Source organism: Trichomycterus rosablanca, chromosome 13 (genome assembly GCF_030014385.1).
Source record: "Trichomycterus rosablanca isolate fTriRos1 chromosome 13, fTriRos1.hap1, whole genome shotgun sequence".
In the NCBI taxonomy this organism is placed as follows: Eukaryota; Metazoa; Chordata; class Actinopteri; order Siluriformes; family Trichomycteridae; genus Trichomycterus; species Trichomycterus rosablanca.
In genome coordinates, this window is record NC_086000.1 from 382501 (window position 1) to 395631 (window position 13131).

The 13131-nt window shown below is 49.6% G+C and overlaps 1 protein-coding gene across 4 annotated transcripts in view; it reads left to right on the forward strand.

Annotated features, from left to right (window-relative positions):
• Nucleotides 1-13131, forward strand: part of ralgapa1 (Ral GTPase activating protein catalytic subunit alpha 1) — a 44903-nt gene that overhangs the window by 15054 nt on the left and 16718 nt on the right. Inside the window, exons 11-21 of one of the 4 annotated variants that reach the window (XM_063007494.1) lie at nt 1-12; nt 140-208; nt 331-479; nt 642-765; nt 1358-1595; nt 1715-1879; nt 2176-2316; nt 9312-10271; nt 11599-11723; nt 11975-12188; nt 12502-12678. The exon at nt 1-12 is cut by the window's left edge and continues 162 nt beyond it. In XM_063007494.1, coding sequence (XP_062863564.1) covers nt 1-12; nt 140-208; nt 331-479; nt 642-765; nt 1358-1595; nt 1715-1879; nt 2176-2316; nt 9312-10271; nt 11599-11723; nt 11975-12188; nt 12502-12678 — 2374 coding nt within the window. The remainder of the gene's footprint in view (nt 13-139; nt 209-330; nt 480-641; nt 766-1357; nt 1596-1714; nt 1880-2175; nt 2317-9311; nt 10272-11598; nt 11724-11974; nt 12189-12501; nt 12679-13131) is intronic. The other 3 variants (XM_063007495.1, XM_063007496.1, XM_063007497.1) reach the window with 3 other exon arrangements.

Genomic DNA, 13131 nt, shown 5'->3' on the forward strand with positions numbered 1-13131 from the left:
AACCACCACGAGGTTCCTGTCAGAACTCCATCACCTGATTTGATCGTTCGTTTGTCTTTACTGTGGGTCACGGTCATTTTTAATTGTGTGTGTGTGTGTGTGTGTGTGTGTGTGTGTGTGTGTGTGTGTGTGTGTGTAGGAGCGAGGGCTGAAGAACTCTGAGATGTTGGAGTACTGTGTACATGCTGGACTTCAGTCTACACTACAGGTTGATATTTATTGTTAGTTGCCTCGTGTTGGTGCTGATCGTGCTCACCTGTACAGATGTGATCACACCTGTCATCATGTAGTGTTTCCGTTATTTTGTCCACCACCGTGTTCGTTTTTCAGGTCTTCATCACCCACTCTGCCAACGTCTTCCTGCTGGAGCCGGCCAATGAGCTGAAGCCGCTGCTGGAGGAGCACATCGACATGTGCAAGCGTGTTCTGAACATCTACCGCAGCCTGGTCATGCACCAGAACATGGACCAGAAAACATGGTAGGTACCGCAGCGCTACCGTCTCAGACTAGCACTGCGCTGAAGTGTAGTGGACAGAGGCGCTGTGCTGTAATGTGCATGTGTGTACAGGGGCTGTGTTCCAAACCAATCACTGTACACAGCATCAGTGAACGTGTGTGTGTGTGTGTGTGATGGTATCAGGGAGCAGATCCTGTTAGTGCTGCTGAGGGTGACGGAGTGTGTGATGAAGAGACCCCCCTCCATCATGCCTCAGGGGAAGAAGAGTAGCACCCTGTCAGGACGATTAGCAGGAGCCATTTTCCAGGTCATCATACACAAATACTCCATAATAAAACTACACTGTTATACCGCTACACCGTTTTGTAACTACACCTCTATGTCACTACACTGTTACATAACTACATTGTTATACCACTACACTGTTACATAACTACAGTGTTATACCACTACACTGTTACATAACTACATTGTTACATAACCACTGCTATACAACTACACTACATAACTACACTTTTATATAACAACACCGTTAAACAACTACATCGTTAGACATCTACACTTTTGCATAACTACAACGTTACAAAACTACACCGCTACACAACTACCCTGCTATGTAACTACACAATTATACAATTTAATCATTAAGTAATAACGCCATCATACAACTACACTGTTACATAACTACACTATTATACAATTATACTGTTATAGAATAACTACAGCATTAAACAATTATACTGTTGGATGACTACACCAATATAAAACCATACCAGAATATAACTTCACAATTATACAACTACACTGTTACGTAGCTACACTGCAGCTACACTGTAACTACACACCTCCGCCCTTGTACAAGTACCATCGTTATAACTTCTCTCTCTCTCTCTCCTCAGACTCTGATCGTGGCTTGGATCAAAGGGAACCTGAACGTCTTCATATCTCGGGATCTGTGGGACGAGCTGCTCTCGGTTCTCTCCTCTCTCACCTGCTGGGAGGAGCTGGTCACCGAGTGGTCACTCACCATGGAGACCCTGACCAAAGTGCTGGCACGCAACCTCTACAGCCTGGACCTGAACGAGCTGCCCCTCGATAAGCTCAGTGAGCAGAAGCAGAAGAAGCACAAGGGCAAGGGTAAAACACTCGCGCATTAGGACTCGGGTCAGTCCTGCAGGGGGGCGCTGTAGTTCACCTCATGTACCTGTGTGTGTGTGTGTGTGTGTGTGTGTGTGTGTGTGTGTCTCCACCTGCAGGCGGCGCACACGAGGGGCAGAAAATGGTGGTGGATCGTTCCTTCTCTAAGGGGTGGAGTCGCGACCCGCCCGGCCAGGCCGTAGCCATGCGCCAGCGCAGCGCCACCACCGCCGGATCTCCGGGGATCGAGAAGGCCAGGAGCATCGTCCGGCAGAAAACCGTCGGTGAGTGGAGATCGGTTACACCGGGCGTACGATGCTGTGGTTACCTGTGTCCAGTTCATTTTCACAGAGCGGTGGGCAGGCGGGCAGACGAAGGGAAACGGGCACATCAGCACCACGGGCACATCTTCTGAAGTCTTTTAATGCTTTCCTTCACTTCTCTCTCTCTCTCTCTCTCTCTCTCTGTATCGTTCCTCTCTCCGTCGTGCTGCGTCTCTCTCTCTCTCTGATCTTTCTGATGGTTGTGATGTCATTTCCTCTTCCTTCCTCTCTCTTCTGTTCTCTGTGCTGTCTTGTAGCCTTGCGTAGCCGCTCGACGGGCGACAGTCTGTTATCGGCGGCGTTTATCCGCAGCGCTAAAAGCGCGCCTGTGCTAATCCACCCCGTGCAACCTCTCCTTCCTGATTCCGTCCTCGCCCCCCTCGCTGACGAGCTGTCAGGTACAGCCGGACTCCACCGACGCGCCTGAATGCCACGCCCGTGTGTGCGCGCGCGTGTGTGTGTGTGTGTGTGTGTGGTAGCGTGGTGGAGAATCGGAAGCAAAAGATGTTCCGATTCATCCCAGGGGAGTGTAATAGGGTTCAGGTTAGGGGGAGTCCACATACTTTTGGCCGAACCTGGTTTCACCAAAATTATTTGACCCCCTTGTAACTTGGAACACTGGTTGTGTGTGTGTGTGTATGTGTCAGTGCATGGATGTATGTATGTGTGTGTGTGTGTGTGTGTGTGTGTGTATGTGCATGGATGTATGTGTGTGTGTGTATGTGCATGGATGTATGTGTGTGTGTGTGTGTGTGTGTGTGTGTGTGTGTGTATGTGCATGGATGTATGTGTGTGTGTGTATGTGCATGGATGTACAGTGTATCACAAAAGTGAGTACACCCCTCACATTTCTGCAAATATTTCATTATATCTTTTCATGGGACAACACTATAGACATGAAACTTGGATATAAGTTAGAGTAGTCAGTGTACAACTTGTATAGCAGTGTAGATTTACTGTCTTCTGAAAATAACTCAACACACAGCCACTAATGTCTAAATGGCTGGCAACATAAGTGAGTACACCCCACAGTGAACATGTCCAAATTGTGCCCAAAGTGTCAATATTTTGTGTGACCACCATTATTATCCAGCACTGCCTTAACCCTCCTGGGCATGGAATTCACCAGAGCTGCACAGGTTGCTACTGGAATCCTCTTCCACTCCTCCATGATGACATCACGGAGCTGGTGGATGTTAGACACCTTGAACTCCTCCACCTTCCACTTGAGGATGCGCCACAGGTTCTCAATTGGGTTTAGTCCATCACCTTTACCTTCAGCTTCCTCAGCAAGGCAGTTGTCATCTTGGAGGTTGTGTTTGGGGTCGTTATTCTGTTGGAAAACTGCCATGAGGGCCAGTTTTCGAAGGGAGGGGATCATGCTCTGTTTCAGAATGTCACAGTACATGTTGGAATTCATGTTTCCCTCAATGAACTGCAGCTCCCCAGTGCCAGCAACACTCATGCAGCCCAAGACCATGATGCTACCACCACCATGCTTGACTGTAGGCAAGATACAGTTGTCTCGGTACTTCTCACCAGGGCGCCGCCACACATGCTGGACACCATCTGAGCCAAACAAGTTTATCTTGGTCTCGTCAGACCACAGGGCATTCCAGTAATCCATGTTCTTGGACTGCTTGTCTTCAGCAAACTGTTTGCGGGCTTTCTTGTGCGTCAGCTTCCTTCTGGGATGACGACCATGCAGACCGAGTTGATGCAGTGTGCGGCGTATGGTCTGAGCACTGACAGGCTGACCTCCCACGTCTTCAACCTCTGCAGCAATGCTGGCAGCACTCATGTGTCTATTTTTTAAAGCCAACCTCTGGATATGACGCCGAACACGTGGACTCAACTTCTTTGGTCGACCCTGGCGAAGCCTGTTCCGAGTGGAACCTGTCCTGGAAAACCGCTGTATGACCTTGGCCACCATGCTGTAGTTCAGTTTCAGGGTGTTAGCAATCTTCTTATAGCCCAGGCCATCTTTGTGGAGAGCAACAATTCTATTTCTCACATCCTCAGAGAGTTCTTTGCCATGAGGTGCCATGTTGAATATCCAGTGGCCAGTATGAGAGAATTGTACCCAAAACACCAAATTTAACAGCCCTGCACCCCATTTACACCTGGGACCTTGACACATGACACCAGGGAGGGACAACGACACATTTGGGCACAATTTGGACATGTTCACTGTGGGGTGTACTCACTTATGTTGCCAGCTCTTTAGACATTAATGGCTGTGTGTTGAGTTATTTTCAGAAGACAGTAAATCTACACTGTTATACAAGTTGTACACTGACTACTCTAAGTTATATCCAAGTTTCATGTCTATAGTGTTGTCCCATGAAAAGATATAATGAAATATTTGCAGAAATGTGAGGGGTGTACTCACTTTTGTGATACACTGTATGTATGTGTGTGTGTGTGTGTGTGTGTGTGTGTGTGTGTGTGTGTGTGTGTGTATGTGCATGGATGTATGTGTGTGTGTGTATGTGCATGGATGTATGTATGTGTGTGTGTGTGTGTGTGTGTGTGTGTGTGTGTGTGTGTATGTGCATGGATGTATGTGTGTGTGTGTATGTGCATGGATGTATGTATGTGTGTGTGTGTGTGTGTGTGTGTGTGTGTGTGTGTGTGTATGTGCATGGATGTATGTGTGTGTGTGTATGTGCATGGATGTATGTGTGTGTGTGTGTGTGTGTGTGTGTGTGTGTGTGTGTGTGTGTGTGTGTGTGTGTGTGTGTGTGTATGTGCATGGATGTATGTGTGTGTGTGTATGTGCATGGATGTATGTATGTGTGTGTGTGTGTGTGTGTGTGTGTGTATGTGCATGGATGTATGTGTGTGTGTGTATGTGCATGGATGTATGTATGTGTGTGTGTGTGTGTGTGTGTGTGTGTATGTGCATGGATGTGTGTGTGTGTGTGTGTGTGTGTATGTGTGTGTGTGTATGTGCGTGTGTGTGTGTGTGTGTGTGTGTGTGTATGTGCATGGATGTGTGTGTGTGTGTGTGTGTGTGTATGTGTGTGTGTGTATGTGCATGGATGTATGTGTGTGTGTGTGTGTGTGTGTGTGTGTGTGTGTGTGTGTATGTGCATGGATGTATGTGTGTGTGTGTATGTGCATGGATGTATGTGTGTGTGTGTGTGTGTGTGTGTGTGTGTGTGTGTGTGTGTGTGTGTGTGTGTGTGTGTGTGTATGTGCATGGATGTGTGTGTGTGTGTGTGTGTATGTGTGTGTGTGTACAGTGTATCACAAAAGTGAGTACACCCCTCACATTTCTGCAGATATTTAAGTATATCTTTTCATGGGACAACACTGACAAAATGACACTTTGACACAATGAAAAGTAGTCTGTGTGCAGCTTATATAACAGTGTAAATTTATTCTTCCCTCAAAATAACTCAATATACAGCCATTAATGTCTAAACCACCGGCAACAAAAGTGAGTACACCCCTTAGTGAAAGTTCCTGAAGTGTCAATATTTTGTGTGGCCACCATTATTTCCCAGAACTGCCTTAACTCTCCTGGGCATGGAGTTTACCAGAGCTTCACAGGTTGCCACTGGAATGCTTTTCCACTCCTCCATGACGACATCACGGAGCTGGCGGATATTCGAGACTTTGTGCTCCTCCACCTTCCGCTTGAGGATGCCCCAAATATGTTCTATTGGGTTTAGGTCTGGAGACATGCTTGGCCAGTCCATCACCTTTACCCTCAGCCTCTTCAATAAAGCAGTGGTTGTCTTAGAGGTGTGTTTGGGGTCATTATCATGCTGGAACACTGCCCTGCGACCCAGTTTCCGGAGGGAGGGGATCATGCTCTGCTTCAGTATTTCACAGTACATATTGGAGTTCATGTGTCCCTCAATGAAATGTAACTCCCCAACACCTGCTGCACTCATGCAGCCCCAGACCATGGCATTCCCACCACCATGCTTGACTGTAGGCATGACACACTTATCTTTGTACTCCTCACCTGATTGCCGCCACACATGCTTGAGACCATCTGAACCAAACAAATTAATCTTGGTCTCATCAGACCATAGGACATGGTTCCAGTAATCCATGTCCTTTGTTGACATGTCTTCAGCAAACTGTTTGCGGGCTTTCTTGTGTAGAGACTTCAGAAGAGGCTTCCTTCTGGGGTGACAGCCATGCAGACCAATTTGATGTAGTGTGCGGCGTATGGTCTGAGCACTGACAGGCTGACCCCCCACCTTTTCAATCTCTGCAGCAATGCTGACAGCACTCCTGCGCCTATCTTTCAAACACAGCAGTTGGATGTGACGCTGAGCACGTGCACTCAGCTTCTTTGGACGACCAACGCGAGGTCTGTTCTGAGTGGACCCTGCTCTTTTAAAACGCTGGATGATCTTGGCCACTGTGCTGCAGCTCAGTTTCAGGGTGTTGGCAATCTTCTTGTAGCCTTGGCCATCTTCATGTAGCGCAACAATTCGTCTTTTAAGATCCTCAGAGAGTTCTTTGCCATGAGGTGCCATGTTGGAACTTTCAGTGACCAGTATGAGAGAGTGTGAGAGCTGTACTACTAAATTGAACACACCTGCTCCCTATGCACACCTGAGACCTAGTAACACTAACGGGTGACATGACATTTTGGAGGGAAAATGACAAGCAGTGCTCAATTTGGACATTTAGGGGTGTAGTCTCTTAAGGGTGTACTCACTTTTGTTGCCTGTGGTTTAGACATTAATGGCTGTATATTGAGTTATTTTGAGGGAAGAATAAATTTACACTGTTATATAAGCTGCACACAGACTACTTTTCATTGTGTCAAAGTGTCATTTTGTCAGTGTTGTCCCATGAAAAGATATACTTAAATATCTGCAGAAATGTGAGGGGTGTACTCACTTTTGTGATACACTGTATGTGCATGGATGTATGTGTGTGTGTGTGTGTGTGTCAGTGTGTCAGTGCATGGATGTGTGTGTGTGTGTGTGTGTGTGTGTGTGTGTGTGTGTGTGTGTGTATGTGCATGGATGGATGTATGTGTGTGTGTGTGTGTGTGTGTGTGTGTGTGTGTGTGTGTCAGTGTGTCAGTGTGTCAGTGCATGGATGTGTGTGTGTGTGTGTGTGTGCCCGTGCATGGATGTGTGTGTGTGTGTGTGTGTGTGTCAGTGTGTCAGTGCATGGATGTGTGTGTGTGTGTGTGTGTGTGTGTGTATGTGTGTGTGTGTGTGTGTATGTGCATGGATGGATGTATGTGTGTGTGTGTGTGTGTGTGTGTGTGTGTCAGTGTGTCAGTGCATGGATGTGTGTGTGTGTATGTGCATGGATGTATGTATGTGTGTGTGTGTGTGTGTGTGTGTGTGTGTGTATGTGCATGGATGTATGTGTGTGTGTGTATGTGCATGGATGTATGTATGTGTGTGTGTGTGTGTGTGTGTGTGTGTGTGTGTGTGTGTGTGTATGTGCATGGATGTATGTGTGTGTGTGTATGTGCATGGATGTATGTATGTGTGTGTGTGTGTGTGTGTGTGTGTGTGTATGTGCATGGATGTATGTGTGTGTGTGTATGTGCATGGATGTATGTATGTGTGTGTGTGTGTGTGTGTGTGTGTATGTGCATGGATGTGTGTGTGTGTGTGTGTGTGTGTGTATGTGTGTGTGTGTATGTGCATGGATGTATGTGTGTGTGTGTGTGTGTGTGTGTGTGTGTGTATGTGCATGGATGTATGTGTGTGTGTGTGTGTGTGTGTGTGTGTGTGTGTGTGTGTGTGTATGTGCATGGATGTGTGTGTGTGTGTGTGTGTGTGTGTGTGTATGTGCATGGATGTATGTGTGTGTGTGTATGTGCATGGATGTATGTGTGTGTGTGTGTGTGTGTCAGTGTGTCAGTGCATGGATGTGTGTGTGTGTGTGTGTGTGTGTGTGTGTGTGTGTGTGTATGTGCATGGATGGATGTATGTGTGTGTGTGTGTGTGTGTGTGTGTGTGTGTGTGTGTGTGTGTGTGTGTGTGTCAGTGTGTCAGTGTGTCAGTGCATGGATGTGTGTGTGTGTGTGTGTGTGCCCGTGCATGGATGTGTGTGTGTGTGTGTGTGTGTGTGTGTCAGTGTGTCAGTGCATGGATGTGTGTGTGTGTGTGTGTGTGTGTGTGTGTGTGTGTGTGTGTGTATGTGTGTGTGTGTGTGTGTATGTGCATGGATGGATGTATGTGTGTGTGTGTGTGTGTGTGTGTGTGTGTCAGTGTGTCAGTGCATGGATGTGTGTGTGTGTATGTGCATGGATGTATGTGTGTGTGTGTGTGTGTGTGTGTGTGTGTATGTGCATGGATGTATGTGTGTGTGTGTATGTGCATGGATGTATGTATGTGTGTGTGTGTGTGTGTGTGTGTGTGTGTGTGTGTGTGTATGTGCATGGATGTATGTGTGTGTGTGTATGTGCATGGATGTATGTGTGTGTGTGTGTGTGTGTGTGTGTGTGTGTGTATGTGCATGGATGTATGTGTGTGTGTGTATGTGCATGGATGTATGTATGTGTGTGTGTGTGTGTGTGTGTGTGTATGTGCATGGATGTGTGTGTGTGTGTGTGTGTGTGTGTATGTGTGTGTGTGTATGTGCATGGATGTATGTGTGTGTGTGTGTGTGTGTGTGTGTGTGTGTGTATGTGCATGGATGTATGTGTGTGTGTGTGTGTGTGTGTGTGTGTGTGTGTGTGTGTGTGTATGTGCATGGATGTGTGTGTGTGTGTGTGTGTGTATGTGTGTGTGTGTATGTGCATGGATGTATGTGTGTGTGTGTGTGTGTGTCAGTGTGTCAGTGCATGGATGTGTGTGTGTGTGTGTGTATGTGTGTGTGTGTGTGTATGTGCATGGATGTATGTATGTGTGTGTGTGTGTGTGTGTGTGTGTGTGTGTCAGTGTGTCAGTGCATGGATGTGTGTGTGTGTGTGTGTGCCCGTGCATGGATGTGTGTGTGTGTGTGTGTGTGTGCCCGTGCATGGATGTGTGTGTGTGTGTGTGTGTGTGTGTGTGTGTGTGTGTGTGTGTGTGCCCGTGCATGGATGTGTGTGTGTGTGTGTGTGTGTGCCCGTGCATGGATGTGTGTGTGTGTGTGTGTGTGTGTGCCCGTGCATGGATGTGTGTGTGTGTGTGTGTGTGCCCGTGCATGGATGTGTGTGTGTGTGTGTGTGTGTGTGTGTGCCCGTGCATGGATGTGTGTGTGTGTGTGTGTGTGTGCCCGTGCATGGATGTGTGTGTGTGTGTGTGTGTGTGTGTGTGCATGGATTCAGCACAGGTGAATGGGAGCGTGCAAGTTTGTAAGGGTGCACAAACTTTTGCACATGACCGCATGTTACGTGTAAATTCACTGGCGCCCCCTGTTGTTCACTTGTGTGTGTGTCTGTGTTCTTTGTGTGTGTGTGTGTGTACAGACATGGAGGACCCCCCACCGTCCCTCCGCGCCCCCCGTGCGCGCCACTCGTCCCAGAGCGAGGAGAGCCCGGCCAGCGAGGTCTTCTGCGTCTCGGCCGAGGCGGACCAGGCGCCCCTCCCGCGCAGCAGCAGCGCCTCCGACATCATGGAGCCTCTAGTGAAAGGTGCACTTCCTGTTTCTGACACACCTTCTCACACTGACCCCACCCCCTGCCCCTCCCACAGCCCCGCCCGCTCTCTGGACGCGGCCGGCGGCATCTACGACCACCTGTGCCGGACGCCCGAACCTCAGCCCCTGTTTGTCCCCGACTGGACCTTTCTAGAGGCCACGCCTACTCTGTTCTCCGACGCCGGACTTGAAGACAGCGATCTCGCCCTGGAGGGGGCGGAGCCTGTCTCGGAAGGAATCCGGGGCGGAGTTTTGGCTGAAAAAGAGGAGGAGCCTGAGCCTGACCCGAACGATCAAAGCTTCTACGAGTGTTTAGAGCAGTGCCAGTCCGAGGAACCGTCCAATCAGAAGCCGTTACGTAGACGAGACGCGACCGAGCGTCAGACCGAGGCCGACTCCGCCTCGCCGGCCGGGCTCCGCCCCTCCCGAACGAAGAAGCGCCCCGGGAGCGGCGTCCACGTCTCTTTCCGTCCCTCCACAGAGTCGGTGCACTTCCTGAACCCGCTGGACCCCAAGGAGGCGCACTGGAAGAGTCGTCTCCGGCGGCTCGGACACTTCAGCGCCAACTCGCACCCCGGGGCGGCGCCGGGCTCCAAGCTCAGAGAGGGCTCCGAGGAGGGGGACGGGCCGCGCTCCCGCCAGCAGGGCGCGCTCTTAGGCGGCGTTTATAAATCGGTGGCTCACGCGCTGTCCAAACCCAGACAGGGTCACGGCAAGAGCGCCGCCTCGGACGCGCACCTGAAGGACCTGTACTCGCATATTATCGGATATTTCGGGAGGAGAGCTCCAGGTGAGGGTCTCCGGTGCGACCGAACCGACCAATCGGCATGAACTCTATTGCTCCTCCCTCTGTTTTTTGGCTGAATTGAGTTTTCTCTTTTTTAAAAGACGGCTGGTCGGCGCTACCCCTCCTCCTCCTCCTCTTCCTCCTCCTGCGGCTTTTCGGGGCGTATCGTTTGATCTGTGCCGCCCCTCTGTCCCCCTTGGATGCTGCATGTGACCTTCATCTCCCTCTCAACCTTCCCTATATTTCCCACAATCCCTTTCTTTCTTCTACGAGCAGGACCTGTCGAAGTGTCTGGTTTGTGCCACTAGAGGGCAGCACTTACTCGCTAGTACAGACGCGGTGTGACTTCAGCGCTCTTCCATCGTCAGCTACACTAAATGATCCAGAAATATCACCTGTCCAGTTTTTTATGCCACACGGTGCCAGAATCCGAAACTTTTAACGTGATTTTTTTTTTGGATGCATCGGCACTAAAACGCCGGCTGGTCAGCAGGTCACCCTGTACGTTCCAAGATCAAAGAAAACCGGAAGTACGAGGGGGTAATTATTTTCGTCTCTACAAGCTTTTCACCGCTGGATTGAGGCAGTTTATCCCGCTCCTCATGGCAGATCCTCTCAAGCTCTGGTTGGATGGCAGCCGTTTACGCTCGAGGACGTGCGGAGAATTCCCGAAGCTCCAGAGCGATGTTTGATGGATTTCAGATCTCCGTCCTGCTGCATAACTCGGTCTCATCTTACAGACAGATGACCTCACGTTCACCTCCGCAGCGTCCCAACTGAGGGTGGAATTCACAGTTCTGACATCACTCTCGCTGTGGTTCGGAGGAGTCCCCGAGCACTAGGAACAGCTTTATTATTTAACCCTTTTTAACAGTTTATTATTTTCTGGAATGACGTTCGGTTGTAGCATGATGTTCCTGTAGATACTTTGCTTGGTGGGACGAGGCTCTCTAACACACTCACTGCTCTCAGACTGAATCTACAGAAACACTAACCAGATCAGGGAGCATGGTGGGAGTAACCTGGGGCTCTGTACTGCTGGGCATCAGTCTGGTCATGGCTGTGTTCATGGATGAATGATGGATGGATGGATGATTGATGAGTGGATGATGGATGGATGGATGATGGATGGATGATGGATGGATGATGATGGATGGATGATGGATGGATGATGGATGTTGGATGGATGGATGGATGGATGGATGGATGGATGGATGGATGGATGGATGGATGGATGGATGGATGATGGATGGATGGATGGATGGATGATGGATGGATGATGGATGGATGATCTGTAGGTGATGATTATTTGTGTTGTTTATGATTGTAGCCAGTAAGGATGATCTGCCGCAGAAGATGCGTCCAGTCTTGAGTGACGCTGAGAGCAGCAACCCGAACGTCAGTGACATGATGGACGAGTTTATACAGGAGCGGCTCCGCGCCAGAGGAACCTCGGTCAGTCTGCCTTTTTTTTGTATGAACAGTTTTGACATAGCCAGTTCCTCTTTGCACTGACACCATGACGAGTTCAGAAGGCTGTAACACGTACAGAGGAACACACTACACTCTCTGTACTCCTCCACCACTCCTGCAGATACCTCACCCAGCCAGCAGGGGGCGCTGTTGCTTCTGAGTATGGGAACTGAGTATGTCCAAGTGTAAGTGTATTTGGGACCCTTGATGAAATCAGACTCCCCTCTCTCCAGGGAACGACGAGGCGTGGCAGCAGTCCTGGTAGTTTGGAGATTCCCAAAGATTTCCCGGACGCCCTGACGCGCCCCAGCTCCACTCGCCCCGCCGATGACCCGGGCGTACCGTCCGAGTGGACGTCGCCCGCCAGCGCCAGCGGGAGTGACATCATCAGTTCCGACAGCCAATCGGATTCCTTCAATGCCTTCCAGTATGACGGCAAATTTGAAAGTAAGTGCACACACACACACACACGTGGCGGAAAGTATGTGGACACCACTCTGAAATCAATTCAACTGCATCTTTGTGACAACAGTTCGGGGAAGGCCCTTTGCTGGCCTCTTTAGATATGGATGGAAGATGTAGTGTAGTTTGGCCTTGTCCTTCAACATCACCAGTCCTTTTTTTTACTAAATGGGCCCAAATTCCCACAGACACACTCCTTGTGGAGGCTGTTATAGCCGTACTTATAGATTGGGATGTCTGATGAGATGATGTGTGTGTGTGTGTGTGTGTGTGTGTGTGTGTGTGTGTGTGTGTGTAGATTTTAGCTATGCCTCTGATGTGTGTGCAGTGGGGTGTGTGGAGCAGGAGAGTGTGTGTGTCCCAGCACACCCAGTAGACGAACAGGATCACTCCAGTCTGACCACGTTCCACATCGACTCCGAAACCTCCAGTCTGAGTCAGCACGGCCTGTCCGCCGATACCTTAACCATCGCAGGTACACACACACACACACACACACACACACACACACACACACGGCCTGTCCGCCGATACCTTAACCATCGCAGGTACACACACACACACACACACACACACACACACACACACACACACACACACACACACACACGGCCTGTCCGCCGATACCTTAACCATCGCAGGTACACACACACACACACACACACACACACACACACACACACACACACACACACGGCCTGTCCGCCGATACCTTAACCATCGCAGGTACACACACACACACACACACACACACACACACACACACACACACACACACACACACGGCCTGTCCGCCGATACCTTAACCATCGCAGGTACACACACACACACACACACACACACACACACACACACACACACACACGGCCTGTCCGCCGATACCTTAACCATCGCAGGTACACACACACACACACACACACACACACAC